At 37.9% G+C, this 19612-nt stretch overlaps 1 protein-coding gene across 1 annotated transcript; it reads right to left on the reverse strand.

Annotated features, from left to right (window-relative positions):
• Window positions 1-220: 220 nt before the first annotated feature.
• On the reverse strand, window positions 221-18767 carry LOC130736372 (uncharacterized). Its single transcript, XM_057588208.1, is given in 10 exon segments — window positions 221-303; window positions 363-598; window positions 1602-1628; window positions 1630-1684; window positions 1687-1912; window positions 2340-2405; window positions 2407-2433; window positions 2435-2458; window positions 6657-6759; window positions 18646-18767. Coding segments are annotated over 10 exon segments (969 nt in total).
• Window positions 18768-19612: the final 845 nt, after the last annotated feature.

A 19612-nucleotide genomic window follows, 5' to 3' on the forward strand; every position in this document is an offset into this window, starting at 1 on the left:
ATCTGATTCTTGTAAAATTTTTGCATCAATTTGGGTCCCTAATTTTTTTTTTGTAATCTAATTGGGTACAAAGTGTGACTGAGTCTGATGTGTCTTAATTTTTACACTGTCATCATTGACAGGTGGCTTTTATCTTTTTTTTTTAATACAAACTAATTCCAACTCATTAAAAAAAACTTAATCTAAAAAAAAAAAACTAAACCTAATTTGAAAACCTAATTTAAGAAGATCCATTTTCCTTTCCACACCCTTCACCACCAACCCAGCAAACCAGATGAAGAACAAGAGCAAGACCCTCACTCTCTGCTCAAATAAGACCCAATCGAGATATGGGTTAAAACCTTCTCCTCCCCCAAAAACACCTCCTTCCCCAACCTCACCGGCTTCCTCGCCGTCTTCGTCGCCTGGTTCTTCCTCTTCTTCTTTCGCGACCGCCCTGTCGTAGTCCGCTCCCGCACCGTCGACCACCGTTTCCTCCTCATCGCGCTCTGGGTAGTCACGGTTGTTGCGCTCGTCCTCACCGAGATCTGGCTCAGCGTCCTCATGTCGCTCCTCGTCGGCGCCGCGGTGGTCTGGCTGCACGCGGTTTTCCGGAGCACTGAGGATTTGTACGTGGATGAGTTAGATGTTTCCAATGGAGGGTTAATTTCGGTTGTTTGCGAAATAGACTGGTGTTTTCTAACGAAAATCTAGATTGGGACAACTTATTGAGCTTAATTCAAGGGAAAGCCTGGTTGTGGACTTCTTCAATTGTGAGGGAGTTTAGATGCTTAATTCATTGGAAGGTTTTGCATGTTGGAGCGGTGGAGCATTGCCACTTAGTTGAAAACTTTCTGTCGCTCTTAACTTGTTTGTGGTTGTGCCAATGTTTCATTTTTTTACTGTTTCCTAGATCTGATCCTTCTTTCTCTTCACTGTAATTTTTTCGCAATGGAATTTTGCAGAATAGAAGAGGAAGGGGGATTTATCTTAAGGGGTTTGGGGTTATTTAGGTATTTAGGAATTTTAATTTAGTTTGGTGTTTAGGTTAGTTAGTGATTTGAAGATGAATGAGGATGAAGAGGAGGATAAATTTATGGGTTCTTAAATTTCTGGATTTGAAGATGAATGAGAATAAAGATGAATGAAGATGTTTAAGTGGTGAATTTCTGGTTTTGAAGATGAATGATGATGAAGATGTTTAAGTGGTGAGATTTTTTTTTTTTTTTTCTGATTAGGTTAGGTTTTTTTTAGATTAGATTAGGTTTTTTTTTTAATGTTATGAGTTGGAAAAGCTGAGTAGGCTAAAAATCGAGTCACATCAGCTGTTGGCACACTTTGTCCTTAATTGGATTAAAAAAGAAAATTTAGGGATCCAATTTGATGCGAAAATTTTACAGAGACCAGATTTGATTTCCTTTACAATTACAGGGGCTAATTGAGCCTTTAAGCCAATAAAGTAATTCAAATAGACAACATACCTACCCTAATCCTGCCAGTGGCTTGTTTGATTCACCCTACACAGTTAACATTTCAATAGCCAAGTCAAAACTCATTTCAAATTTTATCACAATGTTTCCAAATTACCATTTAGGAGTGGCTGGTGGATGCTTTAACCATGCTTGTCTGATTGATGCCCACCATCTGTATTCAGCATTAGCTTTCTCAAGTAAAATTTGCTGCTGCATAACTGTCACCATCTCTTCAAAGTGTTTTCTTCCTCTCCTAGATGCATTTTCGTCATAATCTCAGATTCCTTCAGGTTGGTATCAGCGTTGTCTGCAGTTTTTTCTGCTTCAACTTCTTTAAGCAAATCTTGTTGCTCCAGTGCATTCATCATCACCTCCGAAGTTTTCTCTTACCGTTGTAGTTGCATATTCATTATAATCTCAGCTTCTTTGTCAAGAGGCTTGAAATATTCTTTAATGGCTACCTCTCGCATGAATGTTTGATCTTGTCATGCAATAAATTTGAGTACGACAAATGAACCAATTACAAAGTATGCATTAAGGGAAAGAAACCAAATATCATACAACTTTCACGTAACAGACAAAAATCTTAACTGTCACAAGCAATAATACAGAATAAGAATGTTCTTCTCCTGAAAAAGAATATGAATGATCCAATTTAAATTATAAGCAAAAATTAGAAAGAAAAAAAAAATTGCAATTCACACAGAAATTGACAATGCATGCTGGCATGAAAAACTTGTTCAGAAGGCATTTTGTCTTTACATACATGAGTGTAGTAAAAGGATTGAAACTTTAAACACTTTAAAAGAAAATCCCCAAAGAAAAGCATGCATTTAAATCCTAAATTTCCAAAGTTTAATTATAGTTTTCCATGAAAATATGTCTTACTATTTCTTCCAGATTTTTGTTTAAAGCTTGCATCTCTTCAACCATACGACGAACCTCAGACAAAATTAATAATCTGTTCAGGTACTTTATTTATGCATGGCTGCCCTCCTTGCTTGTACCTTTTCATGGGAGAATGTCATATACATCAGAAAGCGCGCGTCTAAAGAAGATACTAAATGTCATCAGAAAGACTTTGAGGGGAAGCAGTTTCTCATTATCAAGGAAATAACAAATCTACCTGTACCGCAATGAAAAATGAAGGCTAAACCTCATATCACCCATGTTAATAGGAGCTTAGCGACAAGGATTCAGAAAAGTTTTTTTTTTTGAAAAGGCAAGGATTCAGAAAAGTATAATGAAGTGATATCTTAACTACCTTGAAATTTTATAAGATTGTGACATCAGCTCCAAAGAAACCTGGTCCGTATCAATTTACAACTTATTCAGACTATCAATATCAACATGATGACAACCTATTCACTACATTTAAAAGTGTATGATAATGACTCAGCACATCTATTTTATCTAGAAGAAAAAACATGCCACGGATTTGAGTTGAATCTAACTAATCACCCATGCATAATCATAATGAACTAGACTAAGACTCGCGCAACAACGGGCGGATACAATTGACTCAATATACTGTAAATTTATTATAATAGTAATCATTGTTATGAGGTGCTTTGTTTCCTCTCGAAAGGCACATATTGAAGTGCAAATGTGATATATATGCTCTACAAATCACTCTTGTCCTTGCAAGATTGAAGCAGTTTACAATGTAAGAGCTTTACGCCAAGCTCGAGCTTTTCGTCATAATGTTTCATCAGTGAGATTCCGCCAAAACCACAACATCTAGATGTTCTGCCATGGATGTCAAGTGAAACTAACCACTCCTTTTTCATTCATTTCCCAAGGCCGTTCAACCACTATTCTTGCTGATCCCACTACTGTCTCGTCTGTCATCATTGGTGTACATAGAACCAAAGCCAATATTGAAGGTAAATAGTAGATGCATATGAGATTATTTGTTGGAGTAGTCTTTTAAAGCCATTGGCAATGCACAAAAGCAATAGTTGTTCTGTTCGAGTACTCTTTTGAAACCAACAGCAAGGCACAGAAGCTACTGCTATCTTGGCTCAATCGGGTTCACGTAATTGGACATTGTTTTACTGCTATCATTTGTTGTCTTGGCGCAAGCCAATTCAACATTCTCAAATATTGAGGAGCCAATGCATTCTTTAGGGGTAGAGGGATTTTATTTGAGGTACCAACATGAGTTTGTTCCATTAATCTATCACAACTTCACAAGGATACCTCATATAAGAGCTAGAAATCTGCTTCCTCACTTATCTAACACTGAAAACAGCTTGAATCCTTATGCCACCCCTCAATGACATGGCACCCTTCAATGACCTCCTGTCCCTTTTCTTGATTTTTTAAAAATAAAAAAGGCAGTAAGTTAAAGTGAAAGGTATAAAAGATCTATAAGAATGGAGAAAACATTCTTAAAAGAAGCTACCTCTAAGCATTGAGAAAAATCAAAAGTCAATTTGTATATAACTTCTCCTGATGTAAGTGCTATATGAATCAATTTTCTCAGGTTCTTAGTTACAACAGTTACTTCAGAAAATTTTTATCAAAAAAAAAGTTAATTTGGAATATGTATGGTACAAAAGTATTCTGCTATGTATTTTTTTCCTTAAAAATGTCTACCATAAAAATTTACCCAAATTTGCAGATACCAAACTCATCTGTTTAATGTAAACCTAATTGCATACCTTTGAGTATCAAATCCAAACCTCACTATTATCTCTTTTTCTCAAAGTCATGTCATTCATCAAGATTCAAGAGTATAAAAGGTTGGCACCATAGAAAAATAATTGTTTCAGCCAAAAGAATTGATCAAGCCCCATCAAGGGTGTCAATTGTAAAATGTTGATTCCGCTTACTATGTAGCACCTCCTGCAATGAGAACATACACTTCATCTTCTACAATACCACCAACCTCTGATATCCATGAATGACCAATTACCTTTTGGAAAGTAAAACTTTAGTTAAATGAAATCGTACCTGACATTCAATGAAACATTGAAGTGAAATACATGTTCTAGGAAAAGTGGTGCCACTTGGTGGAGATGCTCTATGAAAGGGAGTTGAAGGATAGCATTGCATGGAGTTGGACAGAGGCAGACAGTCCTCTTCAGATTGTAGATTTGAAGGTAGATTGCAGAGAGAGACTGAAAATCAAAGAGTACTTTGTATATGCAGCCACAAGAATATCACTGCCCCATAACAAAGGAAGATATTAAAAACAAAAAACTCACCAAGCCAAACACATGTTATTGCAAAAAAAAAATTTGGCACCATACTAAATAGTTGTTAAGAGACATTTTTTAAGAGAACATAAGAAAATGCCAAAATAGTATGGGAAAAAAACTATTAAAAGAAGATTATAATAACTTATTTACAAAGATGACTTATCAAACATTACTTCCTTGGGACAAAATGTCTATCAAAATAAGGCATTCATGTCTCAGTTTCAAAGAAAAATGAGAATTTCTCTTCTTCCAGGATTCAGAGTATGGACTTTCCTTATGCTCTATATGAATTTGTATACTATCTTACAATAGAGAGAAGGAATACTTAAAATCGACATCCATGAGTGAGCAGAGTAATACCTTAATGTGTGAATCAGGATAAAGTCACCAAGAGATGGGTCAAGAGTGAAACCATTGAATTAAGATGAACACTTTTAGCACTTCTTTCTGGTGGTAGCAAGACAAAACTGAGTGATCAATTGATTTATCCTAGACATGGCTAAGAGAAGTTATGGCAATTAACTGATACATCATATGAAGAGAATAGAAAACAATACTCAGTAAACAGTGAATTTTTGCTATTAGTCATTACCTGAATGCTTGGAGATATGGTGTGGTTCAACAGCATCAAGATTTTTCAGTTTCTCACCACATTTCTGACATATCAACATTGAAACAACATCAGAAGAATCTGTCTGATCCAATATCCTATCCTTGTAGTTGTTGCTCATGATTTCCAAATCGCAAGATATACCAAACAGAAAAAGAAAAAAAAATGAAATTGTTCTTTCATGCACCCTTCCCCCAAAAAGAATTTTTTTTTTTAAAATATACACAAGAGAAATGATAAAAAGGGATACTGGTTGATTTACATTATACCGTGCAAGAGCTTCCATACATACAATAACCAGCAGCAACCATGTTCTGTAGGATCACGCGCTTACCACTACGCCAAAACCAAAGGGCGCAACGTTATTTCTTACAAGTGGTATCAGAGCTAGGTCCCGTGTTCGAATCCCACGGAAGGCATGCTGTGCAGCTAGTTTGGCTGGCAGGTGCTGGGGGGGGGGGATTGTTGGGTCCAGGTGGGCCAGCATCCTGCCTGCAGGTAGCATTCGAAACGGGGCGCTGTCTGCTACGCTATAAGAAATAACGTTGCGCCCTCACTAACACCAATTGGTTTTGGCGTAGTGGTAAGCGCGTGATCCTACATGTTCTTCCCAGGTTGCAGGACATCTTCCCAGTTGCCAAAGAGAATGAAAGAGAGAATGAGAGCTGCAATATCGGTCGAAGTCTGATGCTGTCATGGTGGCCGCCAAAATTGAAGACAGCGGTGGTGTTATTCCCGGCGAGAGTAGGCAGCGACAGACCTGGATCAGAAAATCAACACTGGAACGCTGCGGTTGTTAAAACGATTAGGCGGCATCGGAGGAAGATGGGGCAGCGTCGCCGTCGCCGTCGTCGTAGTTGCAGGCAGGGGCTGCGTCTTCGTGAGGCTGTCAACCAAGAGAATTGGGAAGAATAAAATAAGGTTTTTACTGGTTGTCTAGCTCTGTGCAATCCTGACACGTGATCAAAATTGCTGACGTGGACACAATTGTTAGAGGTAGAAACATTAAGGTGGGGCCTTACATTGCGCGCTTCTCAATTCCTATATTATAAATAGATAGATAGATGTGAAATAAACTCGTTTAAAATATTAAATGCGTCACATCTGCTCCATTAAAAAGTATTACAACTTCAATTCGCTAATGTGGATTCCCTATTCTTTCCAAAAAAATCAGCTAGGGTTCAGTTCTTCTCTTCTCCTTAACTGTAGGCATATGTACGTAATATTTCAAATGAGACTCACTTCTAGGCTAATGCAATTTGAAAAGATACCCAGCTTCAAAAAAATCACAGCCTATGGAATTCATATTTTTTCTTCTCATGTTGTTTCTAAATGAGAACACAAACTAATTCAAGAATATAAATGTTCGATTAAGAGAAAATGTTGGACCTGTTGTACACGCTGTTCAAGCTGGAGCCTAAAAGATCGTATTCTTCGTTCTTCATATCCTGAAAGCACCCTGACATGAAACAGGGCTTTCCTCCCAAACTCCCTAACAACTTATTCATGTTACCAAATCATCAACAATTATCTGTGCTGAATTTTTCTGCAAAAAAGGAGTCCCCTTTAGAAACTCCAGAAGTAATACTTATCGAATGTTGATTCCGGTTATTGTCTCTTGAAAGAGTTAACTAATAATGTTTCATGCAGCTTCCAAATGGAATCAAACCATGGCTAAATTATTTCCAAATACAGGTTACAAACCTCACAATTACAAGCAGAAAGCCTAATTATTCCTAAAGCTTTTTTCCTCTGAAAGAAATATTTATGGATAGAATTTACAAGAAGATATTGAAATGTACAAGGTAATGAAAGAATTAAGGATGAAAACGACTCCATAACCTGATACATAAGGACATCATACAAGAGAAACAGAAGTTGCCAGACAAAGATAAAAGCATGACTTGTTCAACAAACTCAAGAGCAAAGTAGTGGACTAGTGGTCAATAGACTAATAAAGAGATAATCATAAAAACCTGGAAAGAAAATTAGCATGCTTAAGAGCCTCCCCATGGTCAGCATAAGAAAACAATCACAGAGAGACAAATCTTATCAGGACTTCATACGAAAAAAAACAAAGAAAACAACACAAACTTTGGAGAAAAGGGGTGAAGTTTATGCTCCACAAGGATCAGCTTTACCCCTCTGTGTTCTAAATCCTAAACTACTTGTAAGCTAACCTGTCAAACCATTGACAAACAAGAACTACAAACCTTTTTGAACACCAGAATGCAACTTTTCTTTACAACCATTTATGTAAGTCAGACAGATTAAAAAATATATATTGTTTCCCTAGAAGTTTAAAATATTATTTAAATCTTAATATCCTCAAATAAATTACAAAATAAAGTAATGAGACATCATGTTCATGCCTACTCTCAGTTCCTAAGAAGATCAACATTTGGAAAAAGACAATAACCATTGCAGACAAATTAGGCGTATAAGGTTTTAGGAAGGGGAAGAACTTCTCTTCACAAGAAACAAGCTTGCAATTCTTCGTGCCTGCCAACTGCTCGATGAAAGGACGCTTCAAGCTCTGGCGAGACCTAATCAGGGTTACTTCCACCATTGTAGCATGAGCATCCAAAGAACACCTAGAATCCATAAATTAAACCAGATAACATGCTTGGTTACCCTATTGCGACCTATGAAGAAGGAAGGATATTGAGTGGTGTTCTGAGCAGCAAAGTTGAGGTCTTCTCTTTGGTCTTAATGGAGGCTGAATGTCAGCCAGTAGAAGATGGTGTTTTGTGTTGCTAAGTCGGCGTGCTTTTTGTCGCAGTTTGCAAGGAATGGGTGTCGTCTTTTTGTGCATTGTTTACGGAATTGTGATGAAAATAACTTTGCTCTGATCTCGTTGTTTGGTATGCTCATCCGACCGAATCAGACGTGCGAGTGGCCTTCCAGTGGTTGAGGCGTGTAAGACCTGAATTTTCAGAACAAGCTAATTTCCGACTCACGCGTAGAATCAGTGTAAGCGTGACAGGAGGTTGATATTTGAGAAAGATTAATGAAGAAGAAAGTCCAACAATTGCTTGAGGAATGTTGCGTAGTCGTTTTCGGAGTTAGTGCGAGTCGTCTGCACACCTGCCTTATGGCGAGCGTGTCCAGTATAGGCTATATCGTTTTTAGAGCAACGTTTTAAGTGAGATTTCGAACTCTTGGAAAATTTAAAGATTCTCTTTATTTTTCCTTCGACCAGCGTTTCATTTCGGAACTCTGGACTGTACGCACGATAGGTTTCACTTTTCGGAAGTCCGACGACGCTAATTTCTTTGCTTCGAAACTAGGGTTTCGAGCGATGGATGAAGACTTTTTCTATTCGGGACTTCTAACGAAGTTTCCATCCGCGCTGCCAGATTTTTTTCGACATTTCCAATCTTTCTTCAGTAGGAAGTTTCGTCGTTTGAGCATCACAGCAAAAAGTAGTTTTTCGGGTCAGATTAACTTACACCGCTTTTGGGATTTTGGATATCGTTTTTCCCAAAAGTTAGAGATTTGTTTTGAGTTCTGGAAATCTGTCGCCAGAACCTCTCTTAGAATTCCTCGGTGAACGTGCTACAAAAATCGGAATCGCGAAATTTTCATTTTCCCGCTATTTCACCCGCCTATAAATAGGCGAAAAAGCAAAAATATCCTCATTTGCTCCATCCTTGGCCGCGAGTTTGAAGGAGGGTGAGGGAGAAAAGTTTTTCGCGAAAACTTGACCAATCTTCGTGCAGTTCGTCCATACTTCTAGGTATCGAGGTAACTAGCATGAATCCTACCTCTGATTACTGTTTCTGTTGCGTTTCTGAAGTCGTTTATGTGCTCACAGTTTTGAGCTTTTTGTAAAACTGTCTGTTTTCTCTGATTTCTTGCTTGGGTTATCTTCCTTACGTTCCCAAGAGTCTAAAACCTCTGTCAGTAATCGCCGATTGCGATCGAGCTGTCCAGGATCTGAAAAACTGTTTCAAAACCCTTTTTGTCTCACATTTCGAAACTTTATTGTCGAAAAGACGTAATCTGACTTCGTGCCTTTAGGATTTGTTGTCACGGATGTCATAAGGATCATTGCTGTCAAATTTGTTTTCCGAACTGATAACTTTGAGGTTTTGAGCTATTATTTTGGACCAAAATGCCCCTGGATAGCCGTATTTCGACCCGATTGTCCGAAAATTGTTCCGACAGTTTCTTTGCCTTAGTTTTACCCTAAAACTATCTTGTAAACAGATTTGATCGAAGAAAAAGAGCCGAAGCCCTTTTTCCTTTGAGGTCGTGGGTTATTCCTCTAGGGGGGAAGTTTTTCGGTTTCGAAAACTTGTCTTTTCGTACCCGATTGTCGTATTCTGAAGCTTTAATGCTTTGTCTATCGTTTATGTATTGTATTGCGATCGAACTAATCGATTTTGTTTGGATTCTGCTTTGTTTTTCTCCGAGGTTCAGTTGAAGGAACTTTGGGAGTTTCAGAGCATTTGTGTGAAGGAGATTTTGATTACGAGGCTGGAGCAGCTCGAGGTTAGGGCAACTTACTATATTAGCTATGATTGCATGATAGGCGTCGATAAATTCGACTTATGCTTTATCTGATGTTGTTTATGATGATGAGTTGATGTTATGATGCTTTTCCATAACTTGTGATGTTGTGCTTTTGTTGGATTGTGCGTTTTGACGCAATTTCGGAGTGAAGATTCATTGATCTGGTGATCTTTGATATTTCGGGTTGGATGAACAACCCTAGGCAAGTCCAAATGTGGGGTTTGAGACTTAGCCATATGTTGGAATTCTTAGACTTTCCCCGGGAAATGTATTTTGGGTGGTTGATCTTTGAAAACTTAGAATGATTAGAATTTCGAAAACTAGAGACTTTGGGAGACTTAGACCTTGAGAAATAAACTCATAACCTGACTAATGTGAATTGAAATTATTTTTGTTAACGAATAATCATAGGAGAAACTAAAGGGGAAAATATTTACGAAAGACGGGGAAAAGTCGACTTTGTTGTGGGTTGGAGAGTTATTGGAATTGGGAAAGCCACTAAGGTGAGCTATGGTGATGATTGAAAGTCACCGAGTACTCTAGTACTCTTGGGAGTGTTGTTCGAGTCGTGCTGTATTGACCGGCACAGACTCTGGGCTTTGTTTGTGGGTTTTGTTGTGGGAGTTGTGTTGTATTGACCGACACTAACTCCGAGTCGTGTTGTATTGACCGACACTGACTCTGGCTTTGATTTTGGGTTTTGTTGTTGGGGTTGTGTTGTATTGACCGACACTAATCCCTTGGGTTATCTTGTTGTTGGAGCCGTGTTGTATTGACCGACACTTAGTGCTCTTGTTGTTTGGGCTGTGTTGTATTGACCGACACTAGACCCTTGTGTATTCTTGTTGGTGGAGTTGTGTTGTATTGACCAACACTTACTCCGAGTTGTGTTGTATTGACCGACACTAACTCATGGGTTTGTTTTGAGTTTGGGTTGTGAGCTAAACACTTATGTGGTGAGGACGATTCGATGTTTGGCTAACCATATTGCATCAATCGGGTGAATAATGGGAATGGTTCACCTGTGCATATCATGGTGAATAACGGGAATGGTTCACCTTGCATAAATGATGAATAACGGGAATGGTTCATCATATGGTGAATAACGGGAATGGTTCACCAAGGATGAATAACGGGAATGGTTCATCCAGGATGAATAACGGGAATGGTTCATCCATAGTGAAGAACGGGAATGCTTCACTTGTGGCGAACGGGAACGCGTCACAAATCCGGATTCATATTGTGCATTTCACGCATACATTCATTCTGACTTGAATTGTGTGCTGTTTGATTTATTGAAGCAATGTTATAGCCATAACATGCTAGGATTGTTTATATATATATATATATATATATATATATATATATCAACATATATCTATACCCCCTATCACATGTTGAGTGTATATCTACCTATTTCTGTGAGTTGATCCTAGCGCCTTGGCTTTGGTTGCATGTTTGTGTTTGGGCGGTCGGCCTGCTGCCAGATGTCGACGGTGGATTGGATTTCGATGGTCTCTCCCTCGGGGGGGGGGGGATCAGGTATGAGTTGGTGGACCGTCATGCCCCACCGCTTGGGTGATCTATCTTGTGGGTCATCGGGCGACGTACCGGGGAAGGGTCCTGGAGGACCGGACTGACGAGCGTGGACGTCTGACGAAAGGAGTTCTATGACGCATGGAGCTGAGCTTCAACTTGCCAACTTCAGTTCGCGGTGGACTCGGTACTGGAAGGGTAGGTTTAGGCAGGCGTTATATTTTGTGTAGAGCTCTGATTCGTTTTGCTTTTGGGACAGGGTAGGTTCCCGACGCATGACTTTTTGTGTGGTTCTCTTACTGAGGGATCACAGTGAGTCAGTCGGACCATAGGTGTCTTTGCTTAGGCCATTTTTGAGGCCGACTTTCTCCTAGTGGGTTGTAATTATAAACTTTCCTACTCACACTTCTGGGTCTGTATATATTTGCCTACGGGCACACTGCTTTGGAGTCACTGCGAGTGCGCGTGACGTGGAAGTGCAGCTGAGGCTGTACATGTTTATATTTGATGTATATTGGTTAGTTCAGTGGTTGGGCTATGTCTTTACTTTCTATGGCTTTGTTTTAAAAGGAATCAATCGAAAAAAATTACCTGTTTTCCGCGCAAAGTTTATTTTTGGTTACTAAGTGACACCTGGAAATCGGGGTGTTACAAGGCGTCTATTGATGCTGCAAGAGTTGACCATGATAGTGTTGTTGCCAGGCATGCAACTATGGTAATAATGTCATTGCTCTAATCTCGTTGTTGGTATGCAAAACGTGTGCATGGTCCTCTTGTGTCTGAGGTGGTTGCTGATGCTGCAGGAGTTGGCCATGATGTTGTTGTTGTCGCGCCTAAAACTATGGCAATGAAGGTCGCGTTATTAGGTATGTTCATTTTTGGCGTTTTTTCATTATCGTTTTTTCGTTGGAAGGATCGTTGTTGTTATGCCATATGGTTGTATTTCGTTTTGCTTTCTTTGTTGGCATTGTACTTATCCTTAGTCGAGAAGGCTTATATCTCGACTCTTTGGGAATTCATTAAACTTTTTGCTTTAAAAAAACAGTTTTAGGTCATCCATTGTGTCTAAAATTTAAGGTTGCCAAGAGAACAGAAAATTTTATAGACATTTTATTCATATATTTAGGCTTCAAGAACTAACTCTAAATTCCATGTGCACGTCAATTCTATTACATGATAAACATAGCTGCAAGGAAATCAGGCCAAGAAAGTTGATATCAATGAAGAAAAAAACCATGGAACAACATGCGAAACTTTACGAAAACCATTACAGTGACTACAAGATCATTAGGTGTAGTAACATGAGATGAGTGAGATGAGAGGTTGTTGTGAATTGGGAGTTGAAGAAAAGTGTTCTTCTTCTAACTTCTAAGTTATGCATACTATGCAAATTCCGTTCATCTGGTGATATTGCCATTCTTGAAACAGATTAGTTCATATCAGATGAGGCATCCAACAACCCTCACATAGTGCACTCACTAAGTATCAATTGCATTGAAGGAATCAAGTTGATAAAGCTAAAAAATCATGCCAACATAAAAATGAGTGAACCTTTGACGTAGAGGTGCGGCCACAGGAGAACATCTCTAATGCTAGTTTTTAGTTCTTAATTTTTAGCACTATTCATATGAGCTCGTTCTGCCACACATGTGCTTAAGCAACTCTTTGCAAAAAGTATTATACTCTTTCATAGACTCACCATTTGTGTTTTCAATTCCAAAGTTTTAATTACTACCTACGATATCATTATATTAATATTTTTTATTTTCATACAATTTTGATTTAAATTTCAATTTCAATTAAATACTTAAATTAAAGGTAAATTCTGTGGTGCCTAGAATTTTTTTTGGGTGTGGTACCCCATGTGATATTTTAAGTTATAATTTTGTTGAAAAAAGGCGAAATGAATTATTATTGCAATTTTAAAAAGGTTAATTAATAATCAACTTAAAGAATTAATAACATAGACTTTTTAAGTTTGTTTATGTTATATAATACACAATATGAAAATTACGGTTTTTAGTTCAACTTGCAATTCTGAGATATCATCTAAATTCCTTTCATGTCAGGATCTTCTTCCTTCATGCTCCACCCATATTAAACATCTAAATCTTCCTCCATCCTCTTCCTCTAAGTTTGAATTGTATGTTTTCTATTGCTCTATATCATTTTAGGGTACCACACCTTGATCTGGATTAAGGTACCACAACAAGCACCTAAATTAAATGAATGAGAGAGAAAAAAAAAATTTTTATGCTAAGAACTCAAAAAGTAAAACTTCTTATATAAATGCACGTCATCCCCTCCAGTGGTTAAGAACCTCGTTCTTAGTTCTTAACTCAAAAACAAGAACTAAAAATCTTGCATTGGATATGCTCTTACGAGACTCACGTTTGTCTCTCTGTTACGCTAATAGGGTTTCTATGTTGAAAAATGTTTTTTTTCTTTTCATAATTAAGGAGGAGGAGGACGATGAGAGGTTGCAAACTATAAAAATCTAATGCACATTTCTCAAGAGTATAAACTAAGCACACACCTCATCGTTGATTATAGGGAGGAGTCATTGTCCAAAATTCAATTGCCTGAAGAGGGAGGAGTAAAGAACACTTCGGGAGAAGTCAAGTCCAAAACTCAACTGCTTGAAGAGACTCACGCAGAGAATACTAAGCCTAAAGAGACATATACAAAAATACTTGAGAGGAGTTCCTAGCAACTAAATTCACTAAGCCTGGAGAGACTTGTATTGGAAGCTTGAAGAGACTTGTACAAGAATACTTGGGGAGGAGTCCTTTGGCAACTAAAATTATAGGGGGGAGTTCTTTATATTCCTTGTAGAAGTCATTGATAGTACTCAGTGGAGGATCCAGGACCCGGGGTCAGAGGTTTAATTTTTTCAAATGAACATATCGGTAAAAATATAATTAAAAACAACTTTAAAATGTTCATACATAAGAAATTATACAAATCATAGTTGTCATCCACGTGATTTCATATTCTGAAAACGTTGAACAACTTACACTAACAATAGCGACCATTTTCGCCCCTCAATCGAGGGAAAACTGAATAAAGTTCAATCTTACATAAAACTTGCAAAAAAATATAAAGACAACTTTCTCTTATCATCTTACTTGCTAACGAAAATAGCAGCCAAATAAGTAAATGTAAGTCCGCCACTAATAATACTTGTAGGAGAAGTCCTTTATAATCCCTAATGAAAATCTTGATCACAGACCAAGAACTGGGCGTAGCCTTTGATTAGGTGAACCAGTATGAACATATATATATACATATATATATATAAGTTATCATTAGTGTAAATACATTTAAAATTTCATTTAAAGAATTTAAATTATATAATTTTCACACAAGTTTGCTTAGATGCACTCACGACAAGTGAGATAATGATCACACAAAATAATGATATAGCGCTTAGAATCACACAAAAATTGTATAAACCAAAAATACATAAATACCTAAAAAAATTATTTCCATGAAGAATATACTAGCAACAGTTTATGCCATAACAATATTGCATGGTGTTAGAATAGCAACACGAATACAGATCAGAGTAGAGAGAAACACACAAAAGTACACACCATCTTTGGTCACGCAGTTCGGTCAAATTGCCTACCTCTACGGCTATAGAGTATCTATATCTCCTTTGTATCACTTATGGCATGAAGCATGTGGTACCAAGTACAACTTTTAGGGTTACATTGTTATCCTATTTATAGTGGATTCTATTGATCTCTATTTTACAATAAAATCTTAATAAATCATATACCAATCCCTTAAAACCTTTTCCAATCCACATTAAATCAAATCCTAATAAACTAAATATTTTAGCCCAAAATATAATGAGCCAAATCTCAACAATCTCCACCTTGGTGAATTCCGGACTCCCCTATGAAGATCTGCTGCTTTAGTTTCCTGATTCTGATTTATGGGATTGAACTCCACCTTGCTCAACACCCTGTTGCTTCACTCCTCTACCTTGGCATCCATCCACTTCTCCTTCCCTGGCGTGGCCATCGCCTCTTGAAAGTAGACAGATCCCCACCTTGTTCCGTGTCTTTCAGATCCGTCGGTTTCTCCTCTCACAACGACTTTTGCAATCATTGTTTACCTCCCTTCGCAGCGGAAGATATCAGCCATCACTATGGTTACTAACCATCGGCCCCTCCGCAGAAGTTACCCGGCCGTTACCATGGTTACTGATGACCCTAGTTTAGTGGTGTTTTTAGGGTCATTCCTTTGTTAGTTTTGAGTCTTTTTGCTGAGTCTCATGTAGTGTTTCATGCATTATCATGCATTTTTATCTTTCTTTGTGTTTTTATTTTGTTTTGGTATTTTTGTAGTTTTATAGGGACCTTTCGTGCATTTTGATTAGCTAGAGGTCTTGCTAGCTAGAGGACTTACATATCTTTTCTATTTTAATTGAAGATTCTCCTTGCTAATTAACTCTTTGAAGCTTCTAGATATCTCCTTTGCTTTGTGCCTAAGTTACCAGGTCAGAAACTGATGAATGAAGAAGGTCAAGTGGCTTGGTGAATTGAAGAAAGGGTTAAAGAGGCTTGAAGAGGAGTTAAGAGGAAGTTCTAAAGTCTTTCCAGCGAAGTCATAGTGCCTAGGTGTGCTCCATTGGTGCCTAGGCGCCAATTGTTCTGTTCCAGGATTTGGAATTGGCGCCTAGGCATGCTCAATTGGCGCCTAGGTGCCAATTACCTTCCAGAGGGCCTGTTTTGAGCTGGAATTGGCGCTCATGCGCTCTGAATTAGCGCTCAGGCTCGACTGTTTTGCCTATAAATTGGTTTTTAGACATTTCTCTTGGAACCGTTTTGTCATTTTGTCATATTTCAATAAGTTAGAAGAGAGGGTTTGAGTTATGGAGCTTGAGGAACTTTCTCTAAGCCTTATGTTCCAGGTTTCATCTTTATTTTCTTGTATGGATTTCATAGCAATGCTTGGCTAAGACCCCTTTTGCTTTGGGTTCTTTGTAAGACTTTGAATGTTTTAGCTTTCATTCCTTTCCTATTCATGTTGTTCTGAGTAAACCCTTGAATCTCACTCCTATGCTTTATCTTTCAAGCTTGAATGCATGCTAGCTTTTTACTTTTCTATAATTATAACGATAGTTTGTTATAGAATTGGGACTTGTTGTGAGATTACTCCTTCTATACTTGCTGCTAGGAATAGAGGAAGGGTTGGGGTTTGTTGGCCTGAATTGTATGCTTAGTGCTTCTAGCAAATGTTTGGGTTATCAAGGAATTGAACCTGTCTTTTGATTAGAAAGGGTTTTCTTTACGATGAATTGATAGATGACTAACTAGGCTAGAACATCAAGGAGAGACTCCGGATTTATTGAATAGGGAAGGTTTGCTAAAACTGAATTAGTTGAACAAGAACCCAGGGAAATCTTGCTTCTGAATTTCAATCACCTTATTACTTGTTCACTTGTCTTTTACTCAATCAAAGAAACAATCAACCTTTAAAACTGAATTGTACTTGTTTTTTAACCTTGAACTTGACTCTTAAACTGAATTTGCAATCTAATTCCCTGAGGTTCGATAATTTAAAACCGGGTAGATTCTGTACACTTGCAGATTGACCAAATGTTACTAACCATCAGCCCCTTTGCGGAAGTTGTCCAGCCGTTACCATGGTCCCACGAACCATCGGCTCTGATACCACTTGTAGGGGAGAGTCACAGCGAGGACCCATGGGCCAAGGCCGAGAGGAGACACCAAGAAGATCTTGGACACCAAATATTAACCCAAAATCTTAAGGCATTAGGTTTATGGGTCCATCTCCTTATAAACTCTCCCTCTTACCTTGGCTTCTCTGATGTTGTTGGAATCAAGTGCTAGAGTCAAGTCCCATATCGGAGAAGTCAAAGTAAGAGGGAGAGTTCATAAGGAGATGGACCCATAAACCTAATGCCTTAAGGTTTTGGGTGAAGATGTGGTGTCCAAGATCTTCTTTGTGTTTCCCCTCGACCTTGCCCCGTGGGTCCTCGCCGTGACTCTCCCCAACACATGTAAAATAAAGAACTTTCACTCTAATATTTAGGTCTATTAGTCTAGAATATAATATTCAAAAATATATATTTTTATAAATAAAAGCACATAAGAAGAATTTAAAATTTTCCAACAAGAAAATCACATAGCCAACATAGGAACTTTTATTTCTTTGTCTTTTCTTTGTCTTGCTCGGCTCTAACACAGGCAATCAATGAGGAGGGAGTTGTCGCCTTGGGGAAGTCATTCACAGGTGAGGAGGTCAAGCATGCCCTTTTCATGATGCATCCCACTAAATCACCAGGTCCTAATGGTTTCCTAGCAAGTTTCTTTCATAGGTATTGGCACATTATGGGGGAGACATCACGAAACTGGTCTTAGTTATCCTTAATCAGGGGCGTATCCAGCAGGGTGCTGGCAGCCCCCTCCCCCCGAGAATTTACTGTTTCAACTAATATATTATCATTTAGATGTTTCCAGATATCATAATTTTGGAAAGTTATCCAGTTTGTCAGAGTTTTACCAGAGATTAGTTGAAACTGGAAAAGCAACAATGTTTCCACTTGTTGACTGATTGATACGTCTTGTTTTAATGCTTCCTGTTTCAACATCTACAGAGCGAGCTTTTCTGCAATGAAAGTTGTTAAGACTCGGATTCACAACAAGATTGAAGATGTCAATTTCAGAAATTTATTAGTTGTATACATGGAGAGGAAAATTGCTGAAAATATCAATGTTGATAAAATAATAGATAAATTTAGTACCATGAATAAATGAAGAGTTTAATTTAAATAATTTTTTTATGATTTGAAATATATATATATATATACTATTCATTGGTAAAAAAAATTGTAGTATTTTATTTCGCCCCACCAATAGAAAAATCCTGGATACGCCCCTGTCCTTAATAATAGTCGTGATTCTACGGAGTTGAACCAGACTTTAATCTGTCTCATTCCAACAGTGAAAATTTCTGAAAGCCCCAAAGAGTTGAGAACCATTAGCCTCTGTAATGTGGAAATGTCGGTAGTGGTAACCAAATACATTAGGATGAAGCTATTTCATAATGAGGTGGTCGGGGAGCAACAAAGTGCTTTTATTCCTAGTAGACAAATTACGGACAATGCTTTGACAGGTTTCGAGGTATTCCACTATATAAAAGGGAGAAGAGGGAAGACAAGTTTTATGGTCTTGAAATTTGATATATAAAAAGCGTATGATAGAGTGGACTGAGATTTTCTTCGGATGGTGTTTTCTAATATGAAATTCCCCACATCTTTGATTCAGCTCATCATGAGGTGTGTAACCACAGTTTCCTATGTCCAGGTAAATGGGGAGCCCTCTCTATGGTTTCAACCCCAGAGGGATATAAGGCAGGGTGATCTACTTTCTCCTTACTTTTCCATCCTTTGTGTGCAGGTTTTTTCATGATTACTTCTCAAACATGTGGTGAATAGGAGGATTCATGGTGTGACAATGGTTAGTGGGGCTCTGGAGGCTAGTCGTCTTTTCTTTGTTGATGATAGTTTGATTTTACCAAGAGCCAATATAGAGGAAGAGGAAGCATCTTGTGTGATAGGGGCAATCCGGACCTATGAGAGAGCTTCTAGACATCTGGTGAATATGGATAAGTCAGAGGTTATGTTCAGCCAAAATGTGCAGGCAGATAAGAAAGATATGATCCGTGATAGGATGGGTGTTAAGGCTATTGAGAACCATGACTTGTGATAGAAAATATGCAAGTGTACGGATTGATCGAAGTAATATAAAAGATTTTCTGACCAAGGGGGTAGTTGTTTATCTGTTTCTGCTAAGAGTTTGTGTTCAGAATGTAAAAAAAGAAAAACACTATAAGTTTGAAGTTTTGTTGTGTGTAAAAAACTTGTATGCAACCGATAGAATTGTAATTCAGAAAAAGAAGTACCATGTGCAAAGTTTCACTTATTCCAATTATGTTTCTTACAACATTATATGAACTTTAGAACTCCTTCTATGGTGATGTAGCATTGATCTCTACTTGTTAATATATTAATCAAGTAGATCATTCAATTTCAGTTGCCAAACCTAATGCCTTAGTAAAGAGTCAATTCAATTGAGGAATTAAGCTTATTTGTTTAGGCCAACACAATAAGATTTAACCCTTATACCTAAGTGGTAGTAAACAAATCAATCTAATCCATCACCCCTTAATCCTTACCAACTTAACTGCCAACGTGCAAGAAAAGAGCCATGCACGCAATAGATGACCTAGGGTTTATTCTATATTTTTCGAGT

This window comes from Lotus japonicus, chromosome 2 (assembly GCF_012489685.1).
Source record: "Lotus japonicus ecotype B-129 chromosome 2, LjGifu_v1.2".
Lineage (NCBI taxonomy): Eukaryota > Viridiplantae > Streptophyta > Magnoliopsida > Fabales > Fabaceae > Lotus > Lotus japonicus.